Source organism: Homalodisca vitripennis, chromosome 2, assembly GCF_021130785.1.
Source record: "Homalodisca vitripennis isolate AUS2020 chromosome 2, UT_GWSS_2.1, whole genome shotgun sequence".
Lineage (NCBI taxonomy): Eukaryota > Metazoa > Arthropoda > Insecta > Hemiptera > Cicadellidae > Homalodisca > Homalodisca vitripennis.
The window spans coordinates 56,388,961-56,401,395 of NC_060208.1; the positions used below are offsets into that span (position 1 = coordinate 56,388,961).

At 30.3% G+C, this 12,435-nt stretch overlaps 1 protein-coding gene across 1 annotated transcript in view; it reads right to left on the bottom strand.

The window, feature by feature from the left end:
* The window catches only part of LOC124353996 (mitochondrial dicarboxylate carrier), a 39,198-nt gene extending 27,198 nt beyond the window's left edge, over nt 1–12,000 (bottom strand). Inside the window, exons 1-2 of the mRNA XM_046804104.1 lie at nt 11,916–12,000; nt 7,838–7,961 (exon numbers count right to left, since the gene is read on the bottom strand). Of these exons, the coding sequence (XP_046660060.1) occupies nt 7,838–7,930 (93 nt within the window). The 5' untranslated portion in view covers nt 7,931–7,961; nt 11,916–12,000. The remainder of the gene's footprint in view (nt 1–7,837; nt 7,962–11,915) is intronic.
* Nucleotides 12,001–12,435: the final 435 nt, after the last annotated feature.

Consider the following 12,435-nt stretch of genomic DNA (forward strand, 5'->3'; position numbering starts at 1 on the left):
TTTACCTTATTAAAACATACATTGTTTGTAACATTAAATATATATTTCGTAAGCTATTATTCTTCTCATTGTAATAAATGGCGTACAGCATTAGTTTGTCTTGTTCTGGACTATTTTCCATCACTTAATCTTTTGATCATATCAGTTTTCATGGAATAAACAGCTTAAAAATTACTACCTTTTAAAAACAAGTAATATTTTCCAGAATTTAATCCTATACTTTGGTACTCATATGAGCAATTATAATCCTGTAGTTCTTAAATAGTATGAATTTTAAAGTAAATTAACGAGTGGAATAACAAAGTCAAATAAAAAAAGAACGCAAAAATAATACAACATACAACTACGAGGAATGGAATCCAGTGTAGTCTTTCTGCCCTTTACTGATGACATTAACTAATTGTCAACTTGAATATTTATATACAATATTGAGCCACTGAAGGGTCTTTGAACTTTTTTGTTTTAAGTGATAAAGGTTCTATAAACCTTTTACGGTGTGTCTGCTAATGAATGAAATTATTTCAATGAATTGATAAACAGCGACTATAAAATACATTTCCTTCCAAATACACCATTTATATTAGGACTAAATATTAAATGAGTAACAATATAATTTCAGATATTTAAGAAATCAACAAACTAACTAATATGATCATTCTTTTTAAAGTTGATTATTACATTTCATTATTAATAATGTGTGAAACAATATTTGTCTGTTATTATTTTCAAAATTAAACAAATTAATTTAGTTAAAAAAATATATAACTACAAGGATAAAAATATAATAAATATAGTTAAAAATTACTTTGAGCCATTATTTAAATTATTTCCTTTGTAATCATATGGAAAATGCATTCCAACATTCAACAATTGTTGGTACAAACGTTATTAATTTGAGATGTGTCACATAAGTTTTTTTATAGAAGAATCTACATGGTGCACTGTAAAACATTCTAAAAGTGCTACTTTGATTATTAATTCAAAATATTTTATTTTCAAAAGAGAGGCTCAAAAAATTACACTTCTTTAAGTTTTTATAGACTATTACGATATATTTTCCAATTTCCAATTTAAAAATGGAGAATTTTACAATATATATGTATTTCCAAGAAACTATTTATTTTTATATAGCCCAAAGACATCATCCACTGCATGTCATTTAGCCATTTTTAATATAAAACTGCATGTTTCAATCCAAGCCTGGATATAATCTTATTAACACAGTTTACAACACAAAGGGCTGTTTGTGCAGAGGTGGGAACCAGTCAGACAGCCAGACGGCTAAAACAGTATAATTAAATAACAAAGCCAGCTCTGTTGGGGGCCATTAGAGAGAGGTAAATATCAGCTCTCCAATTCCAAATATCACCACAAAAACCAGGTACATATCCCTTTTTAATACTATTGCGGGTAATTAACTTGACCCTATTAAATTATATATTATTACTGACTGCAACTCATCCTAAATCCATTTTAAACATTTTAGGGTTTTCAGATTCTACAGCCCCAGAATTTTAAATTTAGGATTTGAAAATTAGGTTTTTTCAACTCATCCTAAATCCATTTTAAACATTTTAGGGTTTTCAGATTCTACAGCCCCAGAATTTTAAATTTAAGATTTGAAAATTAGGTTTTTTGGAATTACTGCTTATTATCAATTATTGAAGTCAATACAGTTTGTGAAATTTAAGAATAAATACTATTTTAAAAAACATAAACGTATTACAGGTTGATTAGTCTACTTGTGCAAGGTGGAACCATAAAACATCTAAACCACATGGAAAGTGAACAATCTCATACTTTCAGTAACCGTTTATTTAAATAACGATATGAATAAGATATTTGCCTGTATTTTGTAGGCTATACAAATGAGAAAAGGCAACAACCAAAGAAATATAAAAACCAGCTAGACAAGCCAAGAGAGCAAAGAGAGCTAGACAAGGAAATGGATGTTGACGATCCTGATTATGGTGCAAAACTCTTCTAAGCAGAACAATAAGTAAATTTTCTCTGTCACTTGTTTACCCATAATTGATTTTTTGTATAAAGGCACACTTTTCTCAGGAACTATAAAATATACAGAAGTGTAATTTTTTATGCATGTACACCAACATAATACCAAGCTACAGTACTAGAATTATTGAATTTAAATTTGTAGTTGCAGGAAAAAAATATTATATGTAAAAAAATTGGTAAAAAGTAACAGATCCAAAAATCTTTTTTCTGCATTTAAAAAAGATAATACAATAATTCTAGTACTGTAGCTTTAGATTACATAGGGGTATACAGATACAAAATTTCAACTCCATATCTCTTACAGAAAAGTGTACCTAAAGTTCACAAAATTAACATGGTGGAGATAGGGCCTTCCTAATCCCCTCAATACAATTTAAAGTAGGAGATTCCGATCAACAATGGTTTGCTGTGCTACCTTGTTTTCCCTATTCACCAGTGGAAAGATTATTACATATTTAAAGTAGGAGATTCCGATCAACAATGGTTTGCTGTGCTACCTTGTTTTCCCTATTCATCAGTGGAAAGATTATTACATATTTAAAGTAGGAGATTCCGATCAACAATGGTTTGCTGTGCTACCTTGTTTTCCCTATTCACCAGTGGAAAGATTATTACATATTTAAAGTAGGAGATTCCGATCAACAATGGTTTGCTGTGCTACCTTGTTTTCCCTATTCACCAGTGGAAAGATTATTACATATTTAAAGTAGGAGATTCCGATCAACAATGGTTTGCTGTTGCACCTTGTTTTCCATATTCACCAGTGGAAAGATTATTACATATTTAAATAGGAGATTCCGATCAACAATGGTTTGCTGTGCTACCTTGTTTTCCATATTCACCAGTGGAAAGATTATTACATATTTAAAGTAGGAGATTCCGATCAACAATGGTTTGCTGTGCTACCTTGTTTTCCATATTCACCAGTGGAAAGATTATTACATATTTAAATAGGAGATTCCGATCAACAATTGTTTGCTGTGCTACCTTGTTTTCCATATTCACCAGTGGAAAGATTATTACATATTTAAAGTAGGAGATTCCGATCAACAATGGTTTGCTGTGCTACCTTGTTTTCCCTATTCACCAGTGGAAAGATTATTACATATTTAAAGTAGGAGATTCCGATCAACAATGGTTTGCTCTGCTACCTTGTTTCCCTATTCACCAGTGGAAAGATTATTACATATTTAAAGTAAGAGATTCCGATCAACAATGGTTTGCTGTGCTACCTTGTTTTCCCTATTCACCAGTGGAAAGATTATTACATATTTAAAGTAGGAGATTCCGATCAACAATGGTTTGCTGTGCTACCTTGTTTTCCCTATTCACCAGTGGAAAGATTATTACATATTTAATGTAGGAGATTCCGATCAACAATGGTTTGCTGTGCTACCTTGTTTTCCCTATTCACCAGTGGAAAGATTATTACATATTTAAAGGGCCTAACAAATTATTCATTTCTTTTAAATGCTATACACATCTGAAATAAGCAGATTTAAATTAACAATACTAACATAGATTTGTAACTACATGGAAAGATTCCGAGGGTGCTTGGATAAAAATGGTTTGCAAAAATATAAATCCCAAATTTCAATTTTTAAATATATTTGTTGATTAAAGCAGCAACAGAATTATGATAAGTAATTTTTGAAACATCTTGGAATTATAAAGAATATAATATTATTATTTTAACATAAGAAGTAAAAACAATAATATATATATTTTTTTTGAACAGTGATAACTACATATATAATATGTTAAGTACGTATATTGTAAGTTTTGCATAAAAGGTATTGCAGGGTTAACGTTTCAAATATACATATTTAAACCTGAATTATTTGTAAATTTAAACTAATATAGACAGAGCAGTAAACTAAACAAATTTAAAGAAATCAGAAAATGATTTTAAATAATTAACAACTATTAGAACACATATTATGTACTGGTATCATAATATTTCAATAACAGATAGTTAATGTTTGAGGGTAGTTACACCACAAGGTATATTTAAGTAGGCTTACTTTTAAAGATAACACAATTTGTGGAAAATAAATTTTAAAAATATTTGTAATGTTATTGACTGTTTAGTATCATCCTTTACTATATCTAAATAAATTATATTTATAACTAATATCATAATTAAATTGATCTGAATCACTTAACATTTTGATTACTGGTATTTTTCATGTTTAGTCGAGGGCATAATCGTCAAAGTCTTGACTATCAACAATTCATTAAAAACAATTTGGAAAAGAAAGAAATTTTACTATCTTAATTGTTAGTTTCAAATAGAACAAATCTTATTTTTAGTTTTAAAAATCTTTACAGATGTAAGAAATATGTTTGGACATTAACTAAGTGTCTTGTATTAAATTGCTTGCCTCTTTAAGATTAAATGTTCATAGCTCACTATACAACAAGAAGCACTGGGCTATTATTGATAAGTTATCGAAGGCCATGAACTCTTCTTTGCCCATCCACTTCAAATTGATGGATGAGTTATAAATATGGATAAAAGGCCTCTAATTTACCACACCTGTGGCTGGTACACTCTGTTACTTATAAATACACATTTTTCCATCACATATCTACTGTAAAAATCATCTACGATTAAACACTACAATATTCCACTTATACAAGTTTTTATGACAATGCTTGATTTATTAATTATGGTACTGTTAAATTATGTAACCCCTCAAAAATGTTTTTTCCAACAACAATTTTTGTTAACTACAAAACAATCTTCATAAGTAAACGATGTAACCTAATTGTTTAATGAAATAATGTGTATATGATAAATTAAATTACCCAAACCTTTAAACATACATAAAGTAGATTGGATACAATTTCAATGTCGTTGAATAATTTTGTCTCTTATTGGCTATCCCAAGTAATGGATATTAATTATTGTTAATTAGCAAGTCATGAAATTTAATTTTGTCTCTGAGATTTGGAAATATAGTCATATATGTACTTATATTAAATTTCAATGTCACTGTTGTTGCAGTAACTTATATTTACAAAGTAATCACTATGTGGAAGGTTTTTGTATAAGTCCAATCATCACACAATCCTCAAAATACTTCTCAAACTCAATTTTAGAATATTCTTAGAATAGGTCTTTTAGCAATACACTTTTAATGTCATCTGTGCTTGTAAAATGACAGCCCTTTAAAATTGTCTTTATTTTTGGAAATAAAAAATCACACAGAGCCATGGCTGGAGAATATGGAGGCTGGGGCATCGTTACAGTACTGTTTCAAATGAAAAAAATGAAAGGGCTGATGCCCTGTCCAACCGGGGCTCAGCGTCAATGACAGGCCCTCAACTGTTCTGAGGTATTCCAATATGTGAATCCTTTGCAGTTGTCTCGAAATAGGTTCGGGCTGAACATGAGAGAAGGTGGAGGTTGCATCCGGGCATGAGAATGAGCAGAATGGTATTACAGTCGGCTTCCTCCAGAGTGGCGTCTGACCTTCTCTTACTAAGTAAATCAATGTCTTCTTGGGTTATAGGTTTGATCCACGGGACATGGTCACCTGAGGAAGCATCTTCACAGAGTCGGAATCCTTCAGTAGAATGTGTGATGAGCAGGATGAAACTGCCAAACACTTGCTCTTTGATTGTCCTACAATAGCAAGGGAGTGGTATGTCATCTTTGGTAATTTGGACAATCGTGGTGAATTTCCCAAGGAGGATCTGATAGGTTGTTTTCGGCAGTTTGTGGAACTGCTGAAATCATAGACTTGTAGGCCTCATGGTGTGCTTCCGGGGTGCGTAAAAGGCTCTTGAGGCGTGCATGGCAGTAGGCTGCCCCATAGAAGAAGAAGAAGAATTGTAAAGGCTTTTCATAACAAATATTTTTAAGACTGTCATGATTGTGTCTCTTTTCTTGGTTATTTTCAATCATTCATTATTTATACTGATACTGCATACAATAAATTATATGTAGGAATTCAGGAGATTATTTTTATTTAAATATCACTTTTCACTCGTTTTACATTGTAAACTTTCGCTGGTCGTTGGAACTAATTTAATTAGGACTATCCTAATTAAATATTTTAACCAAATTTTTGTAACTTTATTCTAATGATTTAACATTTTTGAAAAATTTAATTCTTGTATTTAATTTTCTAATCTGTATCCGAGTAAAAGAGTTTGTTCAAAACCCAAAAATGTTTATAGGTTTAATGTTTAAATTTAAAATTAAAGAGGATTAAAATAGTAAATGGTATTTTAACATTAATTTTACTCAATTAAATGTATATTGTTTGTTATATTTGATTAGTATTTGTTTAATTGATAATTTGACTTCACTTTTATAATGCAATTCTTATTCTCCTAAATTTGCTATGACGTCACTTAATTTTTTGACGAAATACATTGATTATTTGTATATATCACACATCATTTGGCTGAGCATTAGCGAAGCATTACAACCCACGAGAAAGGACACAGTAGGGAAGACGTAAATTGAAAACCTCATGTCCGAATTTAACCAATAACCAAATCACTCCTATCCCTGAATTTTAAGCACTCACTCTGGGGCTCTGGGCAGACAAAGGCGAGTATATATATACACATATATGGGTAAATTATTAAACCCGATTGTACTGAAATTTGTTGACATTCTTAGAATTCCTGGTTAACATATAGGTCCATTCTTATTTAAAAAATCTCTCCAGGCTACACCCCACTGGTCTCTAAAGTTGTGAAATATATCCCATCTTGGTTTCCAAAGTTGCATTACAGCAAACAAATATTAACTGAAAGAGCCTGTTAAATGTAATCAACTTTTCTGTCTAAATATTGTTCTAGGACAGTACACCCACATGTTATACTAATTTAATCACTTTTTAAAATTTGTTTACATATATAGTGTGAAAGCATAGAGTAAGTTGGATAGCAACAACACTTCTAATTTCAAACATTTTTGCAACTGCTATTAAGCACAGAGTTTTATAAAGATAAATTGTTTTTAATGAAAAAAATATCCAGATAAGAAATTTAAAAGTCTTAATGAAAGTATACACATGTAAAATGTACATTTTAGCAAATAATATAGTTTGCAATGCTTGCTTTTTTAGGCAGACATTGTCAGATAATTTCTATATTTCATTAAGCAGCTGATTCCAACACTATTTGCATTCAAATACCAGTCATGGTTACCAACCATTTGAATAGCAGAATAACAATTCCCTTCATAGAACTATACAAAAAGCTGATTTGTATAAATTATTTGACGAAACCATCAAGGAAAGTATAACATATTTGGCATTTTTAACTCAGTAAAAAATCTACTTTCTTTTGATAAAGAAAAAAAAATGGTTTGTTGCATTTTAAAAGTGTACTCAAACCCTACACCTCCTGCTTGTTGGTCTTGAAAACCCTTTAATTATAATATTTTAAAACTAAAAGAAATTGTATGCAGGTTTATTCTAAAAAACGTTCCATTACAGGTATTAATACTAGAACTGTGACAGTTTGAACATTTTGACCAAAAACAGTGTTTTGAGTACAGTGAGTGAGCGACACAACCAATAATTAGCTTAATCAATGATTTGTTGGTCTTGTTATTATGCACAACTTTGTCCATTTAATCTTTGCTTTACGTATCATAGTTTCCGATATACTTCAAAATTTGGAACACCCTGTATATTCTGAATACAAATTTTTATTATAGTCTAAGGAATTTTATTACTTATCCTTTGAAATGTCTATGTCTTAGGAAGGCATTCTTTAGATCTGTTTTTTGTGGTGTCAGATAATTTAAAAAACTAATGTGGTTATAGATAGTAAATACGGATATTACACTTACCTTCAAGAGGTCCAAGGGGTGTGTGCAGCAGGCTGCTCCCGCTGATGCCAACCCTCCGAAGTACCATCTTGATAACTTCTTCGGTTCCGACATTCCTACTAGTGGCCTACCGTTCTCTTCACCCCTTGAATAAGAACAGTAGTGTTAGAAACAAAAACACTTTTAAGCTTATTTTTAAATTTAATGCACCAATATTCCACTCTTTCACTACAAATTGCTTATTCTTACAATGCCAGAGTCTGTGTCAGCAGTAATAAGTCTCTTATTTACCCAGGGTTTAGTAGTGAAATGTTTAATATGTAACTATTTGATCATCAGTTAGTACAAACAACCGTGCCGGCCTTAGGCGAGTGCGGCTGCACTATGCCCTGTACTGAGAGAGCCCACTCAAAAAAGATATTTATTTGCCTGATGAATTCTAAAATTTTAATAATGAAAGTTTTTATATATAAACTCAACTGCTTTTATAATAGCAGTCAGTCAAGTGTGATATACCTAGTGTTGTTAGTTTATATATTAGCATAACTTGCACAAAACACAATATTTATACATCTCGATGCAATAAAATAGACTAACAAAATACTTAGTTTAATACTTGGTTAAAAAAAGACAAAATTAGCCTACTGCAATTCTCCTCCTGCTAGAACTTTTCAAAAATTGATCTTGGCTAAGAATGAACTTATGACCAGCTTGGTATGCCATTTCATTTTATTATGGCGGCACTTGTGTGATATTTCATTGATAGGTTACAGTGACAAGTAATAGATTTTTATTTTTACTATTATTTAATGCAGTTACTTAACACTGTTTAACACAATGTCAACAACATTTAATAAGTTTATCGAACTTATTCAGCTTGTACTGTTGAAATGTTGGTTTTTTCACTGGACATTGCAGCTTTAAAATTAACATGCTGATAAAAACAGCTAGGCTAAGTACAGTCAAGATTCTATGCTAGACAGATTCCAGGACCAATTATGGTAATTTATAATTGGTTCATATGACATATACTGTAGAAAGAGAAGTGATAATACATCTTAATATGTGCAGAATTTAAGTACTTTATTCCTTCTCAAGCTATCACAAAGTTGGCAAAACCAATTAAAGAGTCTCATCAGAATAATAATGGGAATTATTAATGGTTTAGCTTGATATCCTTGTGAACAAGCTTCCCAAGAGGTATATATCTTGTTACTCTGAAAGAAAATGAAAGTGAGATTCAAGTTACACCTTGACAAATCAAAAGAAATCAATTTATTCTCAAATAGTTCCACTGAAAATCTCAGTTCCTCCTTTTACGAATTCAAAAAACAAAAATCTGCGACTTAGTTTCGTCCACCATGCCCCTACTTGTGAGAATTGGGACAAAGAGAGGTGTAGGTAGAGTGGGACAAAAGTGTACCAACAACATTTCTACCTAAAGAGTTTGGCATCATCACATAGTAACTTTTTGCTCTTGATGACACTGAATTTTGATGTGAATAGATATTCTTGACAAAACTAAAATAATGTTACCCTAAGTGTCATTTCGAGTACTTTAAGTGCTTTGCAAATACCTTGATTCATCGTCATTATGATACAAAAATTAGAAACTGTTAAAAATTAATCCTGTGAACTAGTACTTTTCATGAAGATTATTTTTAAGATTACAGATGACTCACAAGATATACAAGAAAACATATTCAACTTCTTTTCTGTAATTAAAAAAAAAAACTAAGTACTCTTGCTAGTAGTGTGGGGCAGCCATTTGTCTGGAATGTGACATAATAGTTTGTTAAAGTTGTTTAAACAAAGAGAAATAAATCAATTTAGTCCGTATTTAGGCACATGCTATTCTATGCTCATGCAGAGGGCGGCAGGATTTAAAATTTTATTTTCCATATTTATAAGAAAATATTTACAAAGCATTAAAATAATAATAATACGTTATACAAAATTACTCGTTAGCCATGCCATTATAATATAGCCTAATTGAGAGTGGCGCACCATAACGTACTTATGAACAACGCTAGATTATAAACGTAACTTAGGTTTGTGCATATGAACAGATATTGTTCTAGAGGGAATCCACAGCCATGCCACCTACCTCTCTACAGCTCTCAGAGAAAAAGTGTAGATACGTGAATCAAAATATTAACCACAAACTAGTAAAGCTGCATTACATAAGAGCTTACACTAAAGTTTAGCTTGCTTATTTCTGCATTTATAAAGCAAGTAAGAAAGAAGTTTAGAAACAGTAACTTCTACTTTTAATTTCAATAACAACAAAAAAGGTACCGATATTTGGCACATTACAACTAAATTGGAACTTTCAAAATTTGTATCACAGAAAACTGTGATCCAATTAAGACATCATTACAAAGTATAGTTACAAGTGTAGGTAATGTTTTTGAGTTTATTTTAGTTTTTTTTAATTATATGAATAAAAGTTTATATTAAATTACCATATTAACTTATTCTTGACCGGGCAGAAAACATTCAGCAACTAGACGAAAACTACTATACTTAAGTAAGCTAAAGGTAATTTGTTTTTTAATCGAGAAGTGACTTTTTAAATGTAATTTTCTACTGTAACTATTGCTATTGTTGTGTATACTATTATAGAAATAAATAGGCCTGATTAAAAACACTCATATATTTATTTCAATATTTGATTATATAAACTAACAGAGAATTATGAAAGAAATGTTGTTATAATGTGTAGAAAACCACAAAGTAAAAATCATTGCTTGGTCCCTTATACCTAAGATATAAATAAATATTTAGAAATTAATAAGAAGGTGTAAATTAATGTATGTGTTACTTTTTAGGGCTGGCCAGTGGACAATGAGAAGAGATGTGTAGGAATAGGGGGATTGGCGGTGAATAACTGATAGCACAGGGGCGGCCAATTATCAAATACAGGCATGTTTATCAGCCATAACCATATGGCATATTTATAATTATTTCAATTTTTAGTTCTCTTCTGGACACTTTATGCAGTCAGACTTGGATATTTCCAACAGTTTTAGTTAAAAATGTTTATTCTAACTTTTCTCCAATCTCTTGACATTTATACACAATAATAATGTGTGCACAATTTGAAATCTTGGATGGTTAACATTTGTTTAATGGTTCCTTGAGCTTTGAATTATCCAAATTTCATTGCACATATTATAATTTGTGTAACTTTAGAAAAAAAATATTATTGCCAGTTCGTACATAATATAAAGATTTTAACACTAAGTTACAAGAAAACTCTTATAAAAATGTAATTGATTTAACTAAAAGTATCAATTTTATTTAAAAAATGTTCCAAATATTATTTTTTATCTCATTAGATGATGAAAGTTATATGTGCTCACATTAGGTTTGAAATGTTACAACCCTAATGGTGTCTCTTAGTAGTATGTCCATCATGTAACTCTCTAACATTATTTTTAGAAAAGGGTTACAAAAGATAAATATTTTTATCACTTTTAATTTCTAATGTAATTATGCACTTTTGTGTAGAACAGCCAGATTGGATGGGAGTTTTACTAAAATGTAAGTTAAATAAACTATGTTTATGGCCATTATGATTGTTTGTATTAGAGTTACATGTAATATTTAAAATTTGAATCCTTACAGTTAAATTGTCGCATTATTACTATACCATTAAAATTAAATACATTACTACTGTCTGGGCATTTATGCTAAATATATAGACATATTTTGTGTATTTTTACATATATCCTGCAAATAAGACAAATTGGACAATGGACTAAGTACATGATCAGCATAAGGAGTTTAATTGAGTATAATTTAGAAAACAACTTTTCATAAAATCGGTTTAATAAAATATTGATTTATACTATAAGTAAGCAGAGTAAATGTTTGACACAATAACCCTTCTTACATAAAACACATTCACATAACCTTAACCTAAATAATAACTTCAAACTCATTGTTCAAAATTTTGATTAAGCATGAGACATTTTAAGATTGGGCGTACATTAAATGGATAATTAACCCTTTTAAAAATAGACTTAGTCATTAGACACATTAATAATGCTAGTGAGTGACGTTTAAATGAAATTTCATGTTGTATATAACTTACCAGCTGACAAGAACCTGACGGAAAGACAGTTGTCTGCTGTCTGCACAGAATAAATGAGCGGGAGGGATGTGTTATGATTGGTTACAGCTGTTCAGTTGCTGGTATTGCTTCATGATCTTAAAAATAGTCTTTGAAAAGAGATATTTAAGATAAAATATTAAATGTTGTTCTCAAACCAATAAAGCCCGACATACTATGTTTCATGTTAAAATTTAATGCGCAAGTAAGTAATGCAATTTGTGTAATTTTTACTCAACAGCACACAATTCAAGATTTTACTGGCACTTTTGATTATGTATCAGTACATGAGACGATATTGCAACCAATCTGTTCCTATTTCAAACATTGTGCTTGTGTGTGCATTATATAGCGACGAACAAATGAAACGGTGAGTATAAATATATTACAGAAAAATATTAAGAATAATTCTTCCTCTGTTCCACAGTTTTCATTGCACACTGTCACTGATGTTAAACTTATTTAAAATTAATCATGACATTTATTTATATGATATTTTTAG